The 19,362-nt window shown below is 43.8% G+C and overlaps 1 protein-coding gene across 1 annotated transcript in view; it reads right to left on the bottom strand.

Annotated features, from left to right (window-relative positions):
- EXOC4 (exocyst complex component 4) overlaps window positions 1-19,362 on the bottom strand; it is a 345,430-nt gene that overhangs the window by 165,335 nt on the left and 160,733 nt on the right. The window contains exon 10 of the mRNA XM_083572619.1: window positions 6,391-6,487. Coding sequence (XP_083428745.1) covers window positions 6,391-6,487 — 97 coding nt within the window. The remainder of the gene's footprint in view (window positions 1-6,390; window positions 6,488-19,362) is intronic.

Genomic DNA, 19,362 nt, shown 5'->3' with positions numbered 1-19,362 from the left:
GTTTGACAGAGGCTGGGGCGGGGAGGAGGCGAAAGGGGGGGTGGGAGAAGAGAGAGGAAGTTTTCATTATGCCTTACACGCTTGTTGAATGTCAGCAATGAAGATAATATCTGATCGCCCATGACAAGCTGACAGAAACGCTAAAGATGAACAGCCAGAACTACACGCCGCGGTGAAGCGGTCACTTTGGAGAAAGCGCTTCCCTAACAGTCGTCTTTCCTGTCACAACGCGGTGGCTGATGATTTTATGAAATGCGCTCTAAGCCAGCAAGAGTTTATTGACATCAGAGTCATTAGCTGCAAGTACTTCACAAACACAAGGAATCTAAACAGATTGCTTGTCAACTGGTGTTGCTTCGTTGTTGTTTTTAACAAGGCACGTAGGTTTGCAAATCAACGCCTCCCTTGCTTTAAAAGCACTGAGGGGTGGGAGAAGGAGGAGGACCAAGCATGGTGCCCTGCACTTTCTAATTCATGCAACGGTTTTTTATTTATTTTTACAACAGGACCACTTGGGTGCAGCAACTCTGTGTGGCCAAGGAAGTCCCTGGGGCATTCTTTTTTTCAGCCACGAACCTACTCAATGGCTGCAGAGAGGCTCAACCTCACCACACACCTAGTCCTGGCTCATCCTGCTGCTTGCTGTAAGCAGAAGTAAGATAATGCAATGTATGTGAACATTTTGGTGGTTTTTAAAATTATGCATAAAGCGGACCATCACTGAATGGCAGAGTGCACACTTTGCATGCACAAGGTCCCCAGCCTCTCCAATTAAAAAAGTATCAGGTAGCAGGTGATATGAAAGTCCTCTGCCCACGACCTTGGAGACCCCCTGCTGTCTCTGTTACTAGCTTCAGAGCAGACAAAAAGAAAGTACTGTTTCAAACAATAAGAGCATGGGTAGGCATACTAAGGCCCGGGAGCCAGAGCTGGCCCAATCGCCTTCTAAATCCAGCCCGCGGACGGTTCGGGAATCAGCGTGTCTTTACATGAGTAGAATGTGTCCTTTTATTTAAAATGCATCTCTGGGTTATTTGTGGGGCATAGGAATTTGTTAATTCCCTCCCCCCAATATAGTCCGGCCCCCCACAAGGTCTGAGGGACAGTGGACCAGGCCCCTGTTGAAAAAGCTTGCTGACCCCTGATTAAGAGAATAGAAACTGCCCTGCTAAATCAGGCCAAAGCCCAGTCTAGTCCAGGATCCTGTTCTCACATTGACCAGCCACAAGAAGGATGTGATTGCAATAGCAGCACGCTCTTCTCTAATTATTCCCATAAGCACCATTTCCTCTGCTCTGTTGTTCAGATCATCACCCTGCCCTCCTTTGAGTTCTTTCACAAGACTCGGACTCTCATAGCCCAGCCCCTGAAACCATCTGACAGTGACTCTGAGCTGGGGAGTCCAGATCACAGGAGAGCTGCTGCATCCAATATCATCTCTAAGGAAGGAACTTCCTAGGGATCTCTGAAGAGGAGAGTGTGTTGGTTGCATCTGGAAGTGCTGGGTCAAGCCTTTCAAGTGATGAGTCTCAAATCCTTGCCATGCTGGCCCACCAACCATTTAAGGCTATCATTTCCCCTAGAAATGTCCAGGTGAGGAAGCAACAGGCACCAACTGAGGCTATCCAACAGCACCACCGTGTGACTCCTAGCCTTTCAATTTCTCATACATTTCAGCTGCTTCAGCACTTGCAACTGTTCCAGATGCTGCCGCCATTGCAGCTGACTGTGGTACTATCCACCCTACCACTCAAACGCTTCATTATCTTGTTTGCATATGTCCTTTCCCTGTTCCAACTAATTGCAAGCTGTACCCTCTTGCTGATGCCCATTCTCTTCATAGCCCTGGTCATTCATTTGCTATCCAGCCCTATCAAGGGGCTGCTGTTCCCAACCTCCACCCAGATGACATGTCTGCACTACAAACCTAACGTGCTCTCAGCGGTCATTGCTTTGCCACAGGAAATCCTGCAACTGCAATCCATGAGTTGGCTCTTTGGGAAGATTTCCCATTTCATTCATGCACATGACTTCTATATGTGAGCTCATGTATTTTTTATTGTTTAAGAACATTTTATCTGCATCGATATAGAGTACATGATGAGTGTTAGATTTATGGCAAAGAGCAATAGACTTTATATGGTTATGATGCATCATCCTTTTTGCATTGACCCATTCTTGCTTCTATCATATCGTTGTGCAACTTTCCTGGGAACTTTGCAGCAAATGCACTCTCTCTCTCTCGGCTTCTTAAAAACTCAATAGCTTTCTTTCCGGGTTTATTTGTCTGCTTGACCCCCTTTGGCGGCAAACAATGTAATTTATTATTGATCAAGAGTGGGGGAAAGTTTAGTTGTGGCTTGTAGCAAATTGTTTATCATTCACTGCCAGTTATGATTAATAAGCAGCGAGCGAATGCTGCAGCCGCTGCAAGGTAAGCTGATTTCTTGATAAACAGGTTTCAACTTTACAAGACTGCAAATGAAGGCCCCTCTGCCTTTGGAAGCAGTGTGTCAATTATTTAAATATGTTAGAAATTCTCAGCAGGAAAACTCATCAGGGGCTGCTGGAACCTGCAAATACCTGAGCTAAGTAAGGTGGAAATGGAAAGCTTATTAGAGCACCATCCAAATTTAATCTCCCTCCTTCCACTTTCCAGTATGATGATTAATTTTATTTTTATCATCAATTACTAAGCAGCAGCAGGTTTGTTTCCCAGGTCAGTAAATAACAAATTTTGCCTTCTGACGTTGTTCTTGTGCTTTCCTCCCAGTTTTGTCCTATATCACTTGTCTCCATTGCTTCTGTCATTATGCATTGTACTGGTACTGATCTGAAGTTCTGTTTGAAAGATTAGAGTTATTCAAAACATGGATCTCGCAACTAATCCTGGCTTCCATTTTCAGGCACAAAAATCAGTGACAGAACTGCTCAAACCTGCCTTGCCGCTGTCTTCACCCAAAAGGAAAGCAGTGTCCAACCTGGTGATAACATAATAAACAATGCAAGACGGGAGCTGAAGCCCAAGAAAGAAAGAGGTAGTAAGTAAGGGAACACCTAGCCACTTTATACAAATTCAAATCTCCAGGACCTGATCAGCTGCATCCAAAGGTACTAAAGAAACTTGTGGATGTAATTTCAGAGCCTCTGTCTATAATCTATGAGAATTCCTGGAGAAGGGGTAAGGCCCCTGTGGACTGGAGGCTGGCAATGTCCCTATCTTCAAAAGTGGAGTGAGAAGATCTAACTCTTGACCGGTCAGCTTAATATTGATACCAGGAAAGGTCCTAGAACAGATAATTAAACAGTTGGGCTGTGAGCCCTTAGAAAAGCATGGATTGCCATGCCAGACAAACCTCATTTCTTTTTTTTTTTTTTGATAATAATTACAAACTTGGTGGATCAAGGGAATGCTGTGGACACAGCGTATCTTGATTTCAGTAAGGCTTTTGACTCCCCATGATATTCTTGTGGAGACGCTTGTAAAATGTGGGCTGGATGAGATAACTGTGGGGTGGATTTCATAGAATCATAGAATCATAGAGTTGGAAGAGACCACAAGGGCCATCGAGTCCAACCCCCTGCCAAGCAGGAAACACCATCAGAGCACTCCTGACATATGGTTGTCAAGCCTCTGCTTAAAGACCTCCAAAGAAGGAGACTCCACCACACTCCTTGGCAGCAAATTCCACTGTCAAACAGCTCTTACTGTCAGGAAGTTCTTCCTAATGTTTAGGTGGAATCTTCTTTCTTGTAGTTTGGAACCATTGCTCCGTGTCCGCTTCTCTGGAGCAGCAGAAAACAACCTTTCTCCCTCCTCTATGTGACATCCTTTTATATATTTGAACATGGCTATCATATCACCCCTTAACCTCCTCTTCTCCAGGCTAAACATGCCTAGCTCCCTTAGCCGTTCCTCATAAGGCATCGTTTCCAGGCCTTTGACCATTTTGGTCGCCCTCCTCTGGACACGTTCCAGTTTGTCAGTGTCCTTCTTGAACTGTGGTGCCCAGAACTGGACACAGTACTCCAGGTGAGGTCTGACCAGAGCAGAATACAGTGGCACTATTACTTCCCTTGATCTAGATGCTATACTCCTATTGATGCAGCCCAGAATTGCATTGGCTTTTTTAGCTGCCGCGTCACACTGTTGGCTCATGTCAAGTTTGTGGTCAACCAAGATTCCTAGATCCTTTTCACATGTACTGCTCTCAAGCCAGGTGTCACCCATTTTGTATTTGTGCCTCTCATTTTTTTTGCCCAAGTGCAATACTTTACATTTCTCCCTGTTAAAATTCATCTTGTTTGTTTTGGCCCAGTTCTCTAATCTGTAAAGGTCGTTTTGAAGTGTGATCCTGTCCTCTGGGGTGTTAGCCACCCCTCCCAGTTTGGTGTCATCTGCAAATTTGATCAGGATGCCCTTGAGTCCATCATCCAAGTCGTTGATAAAGATGTTGAATAAGACCGGGCCCAAGACAGAACCCTGTGGCACCCCACTAGTCACTCTTCTCCAGGATGAAGAGGAACCATTGATGAGCACCCTTTGGGTTCGGTCAGTCAGCCAGCTACAAATCCACTGAGTGGTAGCATAGTCAAGACCGCATTTTACCAGCTTCTTTACAAGAATATCATGGGGCACCTTGTCAAATGCCTTGCTGAAATCAAGGTAGGCTACATCCACTGCGTTCCCTTCATCTACCAGGCTTGTAATTCTGTCAAAAAACGAGATCAGGTTAGTCTGACATGACTTATTTTTCAGAAATCCATGCTGACTATTGGTGATCACAGCATTCCTTTCTAGGTGCTCACAGACTGTTTGCTTAATGATCTGCTCCAGAATCTTCCCTGGTATTGATGTCAGACTGACTGGGCGGTAACTGTTTGGGTCCTCTCTTTTCCCCTTTTTGAAAATAGGGACAACATTTGCCCTCCTCCAGTCTGCCGGGACTTTGCCTGTTCTCCAGGAATTCTCAAAGATGACTGCCAGTGGTTCTGAGATCACCTCTGCCAGTTCTTTTAATACTCTTGGATGCAGTTCATCTGGCCCTGGAGACTTGAATACATCTAAACTAGCCAAGTATTCTTGTACTATCTCCTTAGTTATTCTGGGCTGTGTTTCCTCTGCTGAATCATTTGCTCCAAATTCTTCAGTTCGGGCATTGTTTTCTTTATCGGAGAAGACTGAGGCAAAGAAGGCATTGAGGAGTTCAGCCCTTTCTGTGTCCCCTGTTTTGCATTTCACCATCTTCTCCTCTGAGTGACCCCACTGTTTCTTTGTTCTTCCTTTTGCTACGAACATACCCATAAAAGCCTTTTTTGTTGCTTTTAACCTCTCTAGCAAGCCTGAGTTCATTCTGTGCTTTAGCTTTTCTGACTTTGTGTCTACACGTGCTGGCTATTTGTTTGAATTCCTCTTTGGTGGTTTCCCCCCTTTTCCATTTTTTGTACACATCCTTTTTTAATCTTAACTCATCTAAAAGTTCTTTAGATAGCTACAAATTCTTTAGATTTGTAGCTGGTTGACTGACCAAATCCAGAGAGTGCTCACTAATGGTTCCTCATCATGCTGGAAAAAAGTGACAAGTGGGTAGTTGCACGGTTCTGTTCTGGCCTGTAGTTGTTCTACATCTTTATGAACGATTTGGATATTGAGGTATTGAGCAGATGCACATCTAATTTGTAGATGACACCAAGCTGGGAGAGGTAGCCAATGCCACAGAACACAGAATCAGGATTCTAGATGACCTGGACAGATTGGAGAACTGGGCCAAAACTAACAACGGAATTTCAATAAGAACAAATGTCAGATTCTACACGATGTAGGTTAATGTAGTTAAGAAAACTGAAGTGGGGTGCAGTTTTATGTGCATCCTGCCCTAGCCTTTCTGTTTGGTAAATTCTCTTGGTTCATTTTACCCACACAGGTGTCAACCATAATTAATACTAGTCAGCCTATGCTGATATCCCATGATTTTTTTGCCAGTTTGCCTAAATTGTTTGCACAATAAAGTCTACTTCTGCTAGTTATGGAGAGGCGCAAGAAACTGAAGCATGATGAAACCCCCAGACCATCAGAAATCCTATTCAGCACACCCCTCTTGGCTTCTGAAATTTCAGCAGTGACTTCCTCCACACTGTCAAGCCAATGTCACAGCTGTAATAAAGTAGATGCTTGACATTTTCTTCCTTTCCAGAGGAAACAGAGGGTCCCAAGATTCTGAATTCTATACACAATACGAAACAATACGGTTTCACTGCACCATTGGGAACAGCCCAAAGCTTTCCTATAACAAACCGAATGTCTGAACACAGCCTAATAAATAAATGTATATTTTTTTTCCATTATTACATTACAGACACATGCTACACAAAGCAGTAGGATAGGGTTACCTCAGAAGCGGGTGAAAGATGACTGTGATATTTCGGGCTCCTGGCTTGCAGACAAACTTTGTCCCACCGCCTTCTATCAAGTTGTCATCAGGACCTCCTTAAAAAGAAACACACAAAACATGGAAAAGTTTGTTTTCAGGAACTGCCCTCATGCTCATCTAAATTAGTCGACCTTTGCTCTGAATAAATGCCAGTCTGAGTAGGATCAGAATGCTGCAAGTGTTTTAAGTATTGCTTACTCCCTTCCCCTTTTTTTTGGATGTTGATATGCATGGGCAGATAGGCTGGTAACTTCTATGGAGTTACTTAGAAGATTACACAAGTGAGAAGCATACTACCAGTCACAGTCCAGGATAGGTGTTTCTTTCCCCTATGCAATACACAGCAACCCCAAGGTTCAACACTGTGAGCAAAACTCATGGAATCTTCAAATGAGACATCTTTATTGGGGTTTTAATCCATCCTACCTAATGCCATGTCCACCACACCCCACCCCGAATTCCCAGTTTCTGATGCCCAAAGCGACAGAGGGGAACAACCCTTTCTGCTACTAGTCTAAGGTAATTATTCAACATTCTACTTTGTCACCAGTCTACTACTGAAATTTACAGACAGGACCAAACTTCTTTCAACAGAAACTGTAAGCCAAACCACACTATTACAAAACAATATTGCACAGTTTTCCTGAGATTTACCAGGCTTCCACCTCTGGATGCCTCTGAATATCCCACATGCAGGACATGGACAAGAGCCCTCCTTTGTTGTTTGTCTACAGTCTTCTGCCTCCTAAGCATAAAATTTTAACTCACCAGTTTAACTTAGAAGGGAAAGGTCATGTTAACTACATTTTAAGTTCCAAGGCCTGGAAACAAAAATAGCAGGTCTTGGTACCTAATCAGTATATACGGTACTTAAATAAACCTTTGTTTGGCTGCGCCAGGGACTCCTCAACAACTAAACCTGCCATGCGGGGGATTTGGAACCAAGGCGAGAAAATGCAACTTGATTATGCGTGCATTGGCTTTGTGATAAGCTACCTGCCCTACCCAAATGCCCAACCTAGAACCAAGGAGGATGCTACATGCTACCTTTTATTATTATTATTATTGAGCCAAATCTCTCCAGGTATATAAAATCGGTGGACCTTTCACAGCCACATTACTTCTCAGCCATTTTGAAAATGATGGTATCTCTGCAATGCCAATAAGTCTGCAACTGCTCCTATGAAGTCCTATATGAAAAACAACCTTCACCTTCACAGAATGCTGTTTTTACTTTTATGAATTCCAGGAACAGCAGCTTTTGTGACCTCCTCACCATTCCCAGAAATCTCGCATTCATACTAGCGGTTCTTTTATTTTTCATATCTTTATGGTTCAAAATGGGTTATGGCTACTTTTTACAGCAAGCAGAGAAGCTTTAAATATTTTCCAGCTGCTGTATCAAGGAAGCGTGCCAGGATGTTGATTTAATTTGCCTGGTGATAAACCAAAAGGTTTCTCTTTTGGGGGGAGTGCAGAATGGATGTGAAGCAAAATTTATCATAAACTGAAGGATAACTATAGGAGTGAAGAGATGGGGTCCATCAGCAATGTAGCTGAATATTTTCATAATGGACCCTGAAATAACAGTGCTATTTTGCACAGGCGTCTCCATGGGGAGAAAGAATTCGCTGCTACCAAGGTCTGTTGTATGTAACTTAATGATCCAACTGAGCCAAAAGCATGAGACACACAGCAAAACTGCCCACTCTCAATGGGGTTTCCTACTAACACTTTGCATAAGAATCTAAGAAGAGCCTCCTGGATCAACTTCATGAGTTCTAGTGTTATGAGAGAGAAATAAAAACTTTTCTCTATGCACGTTCTCCATGTTATTCATTTTACAAACTCCTATCATGTCACCTCTTGCTTGCCTTTTCTCCAAACCAAAAAGCCCCAAACACTGTAACCTTTCTTCAAAGTGGAGTCACTCTATCTCCTTGATCATTTGGGTTGCCCTCTTCTAAACTTTTCCCATCTCCATGATATGCTTTTTGAGGTAAGGCAACCAGAACTGTACACAGTATTCCAAATGCAGTCACACCATAGATTTTTATAACAGCATTATGATTATTGGAAATGAAGGAATGGGTTTCTGTGTAGTAAGTTTAAAACTGACTCAACCCCCCCCTTTTTTGTTCTTTCAAAAGAGAGCACTTTTAAATGAGTAAAACTTGAGCTGTTGAGCAAAAACATAAACAAGCTCTCTCCTTTATCAGTCACGGCAAGGGATGGCCTTGGCTCTCTAGGGGAACAAAGAAAACACGTCAGAACTTTATCTTATGTGCTGACCACCAAATATGTGCAAGACCGATGTCTGGGGAAAACGCCAAAAGTGTGTTCCCGCAGATGATTACCTCTTCCTCCCATATAAGAGTAGGAAGAGGAAGATCCTTTTATGGTTAGAAGTATAGGAAGGAACACCCTTTTATGGTTAAGAATACCAGGGCAAGAACATATGTGATGTCAACCTGCGTACATAGGCTGACGTGGTTGGAAGGAGGGAGAGGGTGCCTGGAGGATATATATATATTGCATGAAACTTGTCATTTCTTTGGACTTGTTGTGGACTTGATCACACAAGTTCCTTCTGCTATCCGGAGAGCAGAATAAACTCTTTCTTTGAATTCATCTCGGTGTCATTTGACTTCCTTCCTCCTGTCCCGAAGCAACGCAGACCCAATCGGTGAACTCCAATAAGGCTACAGAAGTTATATTTTTAATTCCATTCCTCATGATCCCTAGCATGGAATTTGCCTTTCTCAGTGGGTCAACATCTTCACAGAGTTTATTCCTAGTCTGTCATCTCATGAGCATATCTGTGAAATTAGTGTTTTTTGCCCCAACATACAACACATTACACTTGTTTACATTGTGTTTGCTATTTTACCACCCATTCACTCAGCTTGAAGAAGTCCTTTTGGAGCTCTTCACATTCTCTCTTCATCTTTAACAACCCTGAACAAGTTAGTATCATCAACAAACCTGGCCACCTCTTTGCTCAGTTCTAGCTCTATACTGTTCATGAAAAAGTTAAAAAACACAGGTCTCAATACGGATCCTTGAGGGACTCCACCATTTCCCACCTCTCTCCATTTGGAGAACTGTCCATTTATTCCTACTCTTTGCTTCCTGCAACTTCACCTATTTCTGATCCACAAGAGAACCTCTCTTCTTCTTCCTTGACTTACTCAGAAGTCTTTGTCAAAAGCTTTTTGGAAGTCCAAATACACAATGTCAACTGGATCACTTCTATCTATATTCTGCTGGCTGACACCCTCAAAGAACTCTAATAGGTTTGTGAATGTGCTCTGCGCTTCCCTCCTTCCAATCAGAAGGGCAAGCCTAAATCAGGTAATGTAGAAAGGAATGAAAGGATCAGGCAAGCATTCTATCTAGCGCAGCCTTTTCTACTCTGTCAGTAGTTCCCCAGGATCTTGGGGAGAGGCTTCTTCCCCATCACCTGCTACCCTTTTTGTCAAATCAGAGATACCATGGATTCAGTTCAAGATCTTCTGCAGGCACCACACAAACACTAAGGTAAAGGTAAAGGGACCCCTGACCATTAGGTCCAGTCGTGACCGACTCTGGGGTTGTGGCGCTCATCTCGCTTTATTGACCGAGGGAGCCGGCGTACAGCTTCCGGGTCATGTGGCCAGCAGGACTAAGCCACTTCTGGAGAACCAGAGCAGCGCACGGAAACGCCGTTTACCTTCCCACTGGAGCGGTACCTATTTATCTACTTGCACTTTGATGTGCTTCCAAACTGCTAGGTTGGCAGGAACAGGGACCGAGCAATGGGAGCTCACCCCGTCACGGGGATTCGAACCGCCGACCTTCTGATCGGCAAGCCCTAGGCTCTGTGGTTTAACCCACAGCACCACCTGCGTCCCTTACACAAACACTACCATTGAGTTATTGTCCTTTTCCAAATCCCTCCTCTGATACAATGTAGAAGTGGAGCACGTTCCACTAATTTTAGGTTGTTGGTTTTTTTAATAAAGTATGCTTCATTGGCCTTCTGAAACCCTTTTCCAGATCTCTTGAACATCTGAGACATGTCAGGTTGGAACCAGTGTTAGAACTTGACCAGTTATGGAGTCCTGAATTTGGGACAACCTCCCTTGGTCTCTGATAGTTCACGCTGCAGCAAAATTGCTTTCATTCAACTGGCTTTTCTGGAGTATTGTTTTAGACCATATGTTGTGCTGCTGTTTTGAAATTTGATTGATACAGTTGGTTCTGGTTTTAGTAAGCAAAGAATTATTATTAGTAGGAATATTTATATGTTTTTAAATTTGTATGCTGCCATATGCTTTTAGAAAGGCAGAAGAGAAATTGCAGTAATAAATAAGATTAAATTAATATTGTTTCTATTATATTAACAACAAATTTCAAACTGCATACATTCACTCAGCCATCCTTTAAATAACACCATAAAAGTCAGCCAGACCAGCCACACACAAAAAACACAACAACTGGTTTTGAAGCCAATTTCTTTCAAGTCCTGTCACAAAATAAAGCTTGTTCTTGTATGCACAATAATGCAGAGAATTTGGAAATAAGTTGCAGATAATTGAACCAATTTCTCAGCCTGGAAAGATGCTGTTTTAGAGTTGACTGGGAAATGGACCAGCCAACCTGTCTCAGCAAGGCTCTAGATTCTTCCAATTTTAAAACCTGCCCAACCTATTCCCATGTATATCCTGCTGGTTGTAATAACTGGAGGAAATTTGAACTCAGTGGAGGTTCTAAATATTTTAATACCAAAAAGAGGAGGGAGAAAATGTTACATCAGTTATCCAGTGGTACATAGACAAGGCAGCTAAATAGTATTGTTAGCAGTGGAATTTTTAGAACTTAATATGCCTAAGGAGCCATTCCTTGGTCACCTGCCAGCAGCATTGAAAGTGCAAACCCAGCACCCTAGCCAAGGAGTTTAGTGCCATGAGCCACTATATTGATAGATACATAGAGATGGTTTTCAGACTATGACGATGATTCCTATAGCTGAGCAGTACATGACATTTAAGTCTAACAGAGCAGCCGTTTGGGAGGGAACTGGGCCACCCTCAAATATTTCTTGGGACTTTAAAAGACTGGTTTGTTTGAGGATAAAAACAAACAAGCACGAAGTCACTTCAACTTCTGGAAGCTTATAAAAAAAATTAAGACATTAATCAGAGGTTAAAGAAAGCATAAAAGATCACCAACTATCCATGACAAGATCAAGAGCATTTCTCTCGCCTCTCTCTTACTCCAGAAGAAGTACCGTATTTTTCACTCCATAAGACACACTTTTCCCCTCCTAAAAAGTAAGGGGAAATGTGTGTGCGTCTTATGGAGCGAATGCAGGCGGGAGGCTCTGCTCAGTGCTCCCTTTAAAGAGCCGTGTGGAGTGTGTGTGCGGTTCTTGGGGGCTTTTCCCCGAGGAGGGAGAAGGGCAGCCCGTCAGTCCCTTCTCCCTCCTTGGGGAAAAGCCCCCAAGAGCCTCACACACGCTCCACGCTGCACTTTAAAGGGAGTGCGGCTCTTGGGGGAGCCTTAGACACGCGCAGGGGTTGAAGGCTCCCCTTGCCCGGGAGAGGTTGCGCGCGGCTAAACAAGAAGCCAGGACGGCCAGTGGGATCGCTGCACTGCGATCCTGCTGGCTGTCCTGGCTTCTGGGATTCAGAATATTTTTTTCTTGTTTTCCTCTTCCAAAAACTGGGTGCGTCTTATAGAGCGAAAAATACGGTGATTGTGCAGGGGTATTATCTCTATTGGGACGCAGGTGGCACTGTCGTCTAAACCACTGAGCCTCTTGAGCTTGCCGATCAGAAGGTTGGCGGTCTGAATCCCCGCGACGGGGTGAGCTCCCGTTGCTTGGTCCCAGCTCCTGTCAACCTAGCAGTTCGAAAGCACGCCAAAAAGTGCAAGTAGATAAATAGGTACCGCTCCGGCGAGAAGGTAAACGGCGTTTCCTTGCGCTGTTCTGGTTTCAGTGTTCCGTTGTGCCAGAAGCAGCTTAGTCATGCTGGCAACATGACCCAGAAAAACTGTAAAGCGAGTTGAGCCTCACAACTCCAGAGTCATCTGTGACCGGACCTAACTGTCAGGGGTCCTTTACCTTTACCTTTACCATCTCTATTGGGAGGAGCTAGCAGTTTCATGGAGAAATGCAAAGATCTGTGAACCATCCAAGTTAACTAGAAACTATGTGTGCACTCAAAACACCATGGAATTCCTTGCTTGGGTAGGCAGTGATCGGGTGTCAGAATTTCAACTCTGCAATGATAAGATGCTGAATTTTGAGTGAATAATTTCCAATGCAATCTCATCCATCTGGCAGTTCCTCCCCAGGATCTCAGAGAGAAGTCTTTCACAGCCATCCTTGAAACCTTTTAACCGGAGATATTGTGAATTAAACCAAATACTTTTCAATGCAAATAATTTTCTCTATTCTTGAACTATGGCTCTACACTTCTGATGAATAGCTCATGTGGCCTTCAATGCTGAAAAAGCTGTCCTCTCTTCCTAGATTCTTCTACACTGAGAGAAGACCTTGCTATTTCCAAGGTTTTAAACAAGGATTTTGAACAAAAGAGAAGGGAAGAAACCACATTAATATTTATTGAGAGTAAGTACATCAGTGCACTCTTAAAACTCCTGCTAGAAGCAGAAAACTGTAACTCCTGGTAGGATTTGCTTCTACCTTAGCCAGGTGGGTGTAAATGGATGGGGGTGAAGGGACAACCCAAGGTACCCCAGTCTGCTCCCTCTGATCACTCATCATCATCCCACCACCACTCCCCTGGCCTTCTTCCCCGGGAGTTCCCTCCTCTGCATCCAGCCAGTCCATGACATTCTCCAGGAAAAGGTCCTTTCTCATCAACTTCTACCTGATGACCCCTTCACCTGGAGACTTTACTTACTGAGATTATTTTTTTCTGGTAGCCTAGAACCCAAGGTTTTATGAGGGAGAGCAAACATTTAAAAATCCTCATTACAATAAAATGCGATGGAGTTAATCTGGCACATTCTGCATGCAGACAATGTGCTCCAACCACTGAGCTACAGACCCTGTGCCCACCAAGAGTGCTCTCTATGATTCTCACACACAGCAGATTGAGTGTTCAAAAATCCAAAGTCAGGACTTTGAATTCCTAAATATTGGAGGGATTCTCGATATACAGTGGTACCTCAGGTTAAGTACTTAATTCGTTCCGGAGGTGCGTACTTAACCTGAAACTGTTCTTAACCTGAAGCACCACTTTAGCTAATGGGGCCTCCTGCTGCCGCTGCGCCACCGGAGCACGATTTCTGTTCTCATCCTGAAGCAAATTTCTTAACCTGAAGCACTATTTCTGGGTTAGCAGAGTCTGTAACCTGAAGCGTATGTAACCTGAAGCGTATGTAACCTGAGGTACCACTGTACATGTTAAACAGTAACCTAAACAGCTTGTTTCAATCCATCACATCATAACATACTTACCGGCAAGCCAATGGGGCTCCAAGGCTTATTGTGACAAAAATGTCACCCTCCACGGGTTGTATTCCTGAGCATTTTAGTAGTCTATGTATACCAATATACATATATTGCAGTCGACTCGCAGATGTGGCTCTGCCATCATCTCCATCATCCAGCCTTACCACTGATTCTCCACCACACCAATTCCACTAAGCTGCAGCTTGCTATTCCAAAACATGATTTATTACTTTCTCTCATTCCATCTGCCCCCCCCCCATATAAAGAATGGGGGAGGGGGAACAGCCTCAACTACATTTTATCATTTGATCAGAGTCAGACACACTTAAAATATTTTTTGACTCCATAATCTGTTTAAAATTCAAGCTGCTTTCCCCTCTCTTCTTATTTTTTGACCAGGATTCAGCAGGAGGAGGTTTGATTAATATATTTGCCATCTCCCGTATTTACTATTTTCCCTATCTGCACCAAATGCCACTGAACAGCACAATTGCGGCACAACCCTAGGCACAAACTCCACCAAGAAAACGCAGCAGCATTTTTAGTCATGATGTAAAATTAAAACAATATGGAGTATAACAGAAATGCTGTAAGCAATTAGACCACAACATGTCGCCTTATATTTGCATATGGTTTGCTGCCATTTCAAAACACAGTAAAAGGCTGCCATCCACACACCCCCAACAACTTTTATTCAGAGTGAGCTATTCCACCCCCACCCCCAAATATCAGAATCAATGGCTTTTAAGTCTAGTGCTTTGTCCATTCCACTACTGGGAGAATTTACATTCCCAGTACTTCCCCCACAATCTGGTCGGAGCATCCAGTGAACATCCCTCACCTGTAAAGCTCCTCTCAAACCTTTTAAGCTGGATATTTAGGCTTGTATTCACTGCTAGTCCTACTCAAAGTCTTCTTCTTCTTTGGCGATCACTTGTAGCCAAGTAAGATTGTCTTCCATAAATATGGTTTTAGCAGTGAGTCTGTAAGTGACTGTGGAAGCCAATGTAGATTTGCTAAGCATGCCTTCCTCTTAGAATGTTTCTCCCTTGCATTCTGAGTTCAAATGTCTTCAAAGCCCATGACACCTTTGGTAAAGTAGACCCATTGAAGTTAATGGCCATTACTAATTTAGTTTCAGTAATAGCAATGGGTCTGTTCTGAGTAGGACTTGGGTGAATACAATACAGTGGTGCCCCGCAAGACGAACGCCTCGCAAGACGAAAAACCCGCTAGACGAAAAGGGTTTTCCGTTTTGGAGGCGCTTCGCAAAACGAATTTCCCTATGGGCTTCCTTCGCAAGACGAAAGCCCATAGGGAAATCTCCAGGACAGCGGGGAAGCGCAGCGCGTCTTCCCCACTGTCCTCGGACCTCCTCCGAAGGCTGGCGGTGGGGCGGAGAGACCTCCTCCCGCCGCCAGCCTTCGGAAGGCTGCTCCGAAGGCTGGCGGTGGGGCGGAGAGAACTCCTCCCGCCGCCAGCCTTCGGAAGGCTCCTCCGAAGGCTGGCGGTGGGGCGGAGAGACCTTCTCCCCGCGCCAGCCTTCAGATGGCTGTCCTTAAGACTTGCGGTGGGAGGAGGGTTTTCCTTCCCACCGCCAACATTCAGAATGCTGTTCTGAATGTTGGCGGTGGGGAGGAAAAACCCTCCTCCCACCGCAAGCCCCGGGAACAGAGGAGAAGCGCTGCACGCCTTCCCCTCTGTTCCCGTACCTGTCCTGAAGGCTTGCGGTGGGGAGAAAAGCCCTTCTCCGCACCGCCAGCCTGGCAAGCGGTCTCCATAGGAACGCATTAATTGATTTTCAATGCATTCCTATGGGAAACCGTGCTTCGCAAGACGAAAAACTCGCAAGAAGAAAAAACTTGCGGAACGAATTAATTTCGTCTTGCGAGGCACCACTGTACTCTGCTATTATTTGTTACTGCCAACCCTGAGCCACAGAGGAAACACACTGAGCTAACAGTGCAATATGAGGCATGTTTACTCAGAACTAATTCCCACTGCGTTCAAAGAGGTTTGATCCCTAGTCTATGTACTAAAGACCTCAGCCTAAATAGCTGGGCTGATGTGGGCAGCGCTCCTGACGTCCGACAAAGGGTTGCACCTTTTGGTCCTGACACTCTCAACCTCAGTTTCCAAAGGACGTACTATAAGTATGCAGAAGGCAATTAATGTAAAACATTTGAGCAATCATGCTGAAATGAAATAAAGAACCAGGACAGAGGGCAGAAGCACCACAGAAATATCATTTCCTAAGGCAATTCAGAGAGCTCATGGCTAAGCAACAAGGTCAATTCCAGTACTCTGTTGAGTGACAACAGGAAGCAGATGAGGCAAGCTGGGGGCCAAGTGGACAGGAGAAGTGGGTCTGATGCACATAGCAGGATGCCTACTGCATCACATGCCCAAATGGCAAAATTGCCTCTAAACACACAAGGGCCTCCAAATGACCAAAAAGCCAGTCACAGTGTGGCTGAAAACAACTTGAAATTTCATGCTGGTGTAGAAAGGTGTTGTTTCGGAATAGTGACCTGAAGTCAACAAATCTATTATCATTTACTCTTAATTGCGCACACTGGGTCAATAAAACCCATGCATAGTGTGTCCCCATATATAAACACTCGTAGACAGATTAAATATGGCATCGAAGATATTGGTACAACAAATACCTAAGGATTAAGGAGCTTTGCCAGCTCCAGCGCTGCTGTGACTAACAAACCCTCCAGGGGCCAGTTTAACAAATTGCTCCTGATACTGGTAAACTTGCTGGGTCCTCATCAAGCTAAGAAACCATTGCCAGTCTTGCTTGAAATCTGCTACATCAAAGCTCAAACAAGAGAAAATCCTACTTGGCTATTCTGAGCTGTGATATCTTTATCAATCTGCATGGGTGGGTGGGGGGGGGAGAGAGATTGCCATTACTTCAATGAACACAAAAGGAGTCTGAATTAATTCATTATCAAATAATGTGTACACAGAATCTGGGTAATAATATGGGCTTTTCCCAGAGGGAACCCTAAATGGATTGTCTATGCCAGCAAAGCACAAAGTACAAAGCTACAACTCCCATCTGCAGCAGAAATGATCAGATTGTTCAGAATTCGAGCTGTCAGATGGCATTACTCAACCTGTTCATCCCTAATCTTTTTCAGATGGGCTTTTCCCCACCTCCTCATTTCATTGCTTTGTTTTGCCCAAGATTCAATCAAACGTGCATTAGGCATTCGAAAGCATCCAACACGCTGACTCCCCAGCCGCATTAGGAAACCTCAAGACCCTGGTGTTAATTTGGTTACAGCTTTAATCCTTGCATTTCAATGCAGAAGTAGCTCCCCTAAAGACGATGCTTACTGATATTGGTGAGAAAACACAGAGGGGCCCATATGTAGGAGAAACCTGAGCACCAATAACCAAGATGGTAACTCAACCCCTCAGCAGATATTAGCAATTGTGGGAAAGCAGCCAGAACTTTAATCACAATTCTTTGAAAACACAGTCAGGGATTTGGAAATACTGTTAGCCCAGGATATGATCCTAATACCATGCTTAATCAAAGCCATGGCAGGCAACCTGCAGACTTTAATAAAAACCAATTTCATAGAAGTCACTGTGTCAAAAACATGCTGAACCCTAATTTAGTAGACTCTTGGGGAAAGGAGGAAAAGTTTACTTTTCCATATATTTCTGGGTGATCTATACCAAAAGCAACACAAGGCTGCTCCTACACTGAGAACACAGCTCATATATAACCAGCATCTTCCAGAAAGGAACGATGATTTAATTTCCCCCTTCTTCTGCTATTTTTCTCCCCTTGTGATATTTCAAGGAGAAGGGCAGAGAATTCAATGTCAGCTGGAGCAGGAAGTAATAATTTCCTTGCTTATTCTTGTGCTGAATGACAAGCAGCAAGAAAGAGAGAGAGAGAATGGAACATGGAAACAGAACCTCTGCTTCACAAAAGGTGGCAGAGTTTCTCTCTGAGCTGCAAAGAACTGGTTTTGCACAATCTGAAAGCCTTAACAGACAAGTGTCCAAAGGCAACTGGCTTGGTTCTGTGACTGTGTATCTGTGCATTCATCACGGTGCTTGAAACTGCAAGTGTCTCTCCACTAGCAAGATTCCCACTTCCCAGTAAATGGGCTTGCTGCCATGAATGCCTAAATCTTTTGAGGTCTTGTTGAAATCTGATTTACAGAATTATATTTTGGTCATATATTCAATCTCCAGAGATATTCAGCCTAGACTGAATGGGTGCCTAGTAAAATAGGTGTATAGTCAGTGTAACACTGCCCATCTCTTAAATATGGTTCAAGGATCAGAAAGAAATGGCTCACATGATCCTTCACTCTCCTGCCTCCCTCTCCAGCACTAATGCTTCTCTTAAGTCCTCTGGCTTTAATCTTAGTTCATCGGTACACTTGCACTGACATTAAGCAGGGTTAGTTAACAAGTGCAAAAGCATCTAGCTAATGCTAACGATGATGTAAAACTAAAGCATTATTCAAGTCACCAAGCTCTGTCACACACCCAGGATATGTGTTACAAAGACATGGCTTTTAGGGTGTGCAGAACTACCAGGATTCCCCACAACACTTCTTTCCCCTTCTTTCCATGAAACCCTGTATGTAAGTGGCCTCCTTGGCCCTTTCTATCGGCCCATATGGGACCAGCACGGGTGATTGGGCCTGGCGAACATTTAATATTCCTACCCTCATGGCTACAATTCATGGGTTGGCCACTTAATTTTATTTTGATTTTACTGTGATTTTGAGCTGTGTTTTAATCAATTGTTTGATTTTGTGTTTTTAATGTATTATATATTTGATGTTAGCTGCCCTGAGCCCAGCCTTGGCTCCCATTCTTTTCAATAAACAATGCTGAAACTAAACAAATGTAAAGGCAGTAATACAGGCAGTCATGGTGGGACAATAATGCAGTCCCAAGCCACAGGGCTGCAGAACAGAGGCCAACAGGCAATAGAATAACACTGGAATGATGGTTCAAAATAGCCAAGAACACTAGATTGGATAGCTGATGGAGTAGATTCAACAGAGGCCCAAAATGTAAAAGGACCAGGATGCCAGCCAAACAACACTTCTTCTTAAATCTCACAACCTGATTAGAACCCCTGATTTTTAAGATCCTTATTCTGAAAGCTAGAGGCTACAAAAATCAGGAAAAAAATATGTACTCATTATCAGAATGGACGTGGTATATAGTTGTGATACACATTTTTAATTTTCGGCAAATACCCAAGAACCTGATACTCCTCCCCCACCACTTAGTCTTCAAAACACAACTATTTCAAGGAAATATCAGCTTAAACTGATTACAGGATCATCTTTCTAGAACTAATTGTATCCTGAGGTGCCACTGTTCCATAATGATCTGCCTTTCCTTTCTGCCTACTAAGTCAATTTAAGCTAGCTTGGGCCATTTCTGACTCCAAGGAAGTAAATTTTA

This window comes from Podarcis filfolensis (assembly GCF_964270895.1).
Source record: "Podarcis filfolensis genome assembly, chromosome: 10".
NCBI classification, from domain to species: domain Eukaryota; kingdom Metazoa; phylum Chordata; class Lepidosauria; order Squamata; family Lacertidae; genus Podarcis; species Podarcis filfolensis.
The sequence above is the reverse complement of the archived record's forward strand: the minus strand, read 5'-3'. Positions and strand labels throughout refer to the sequence as shown.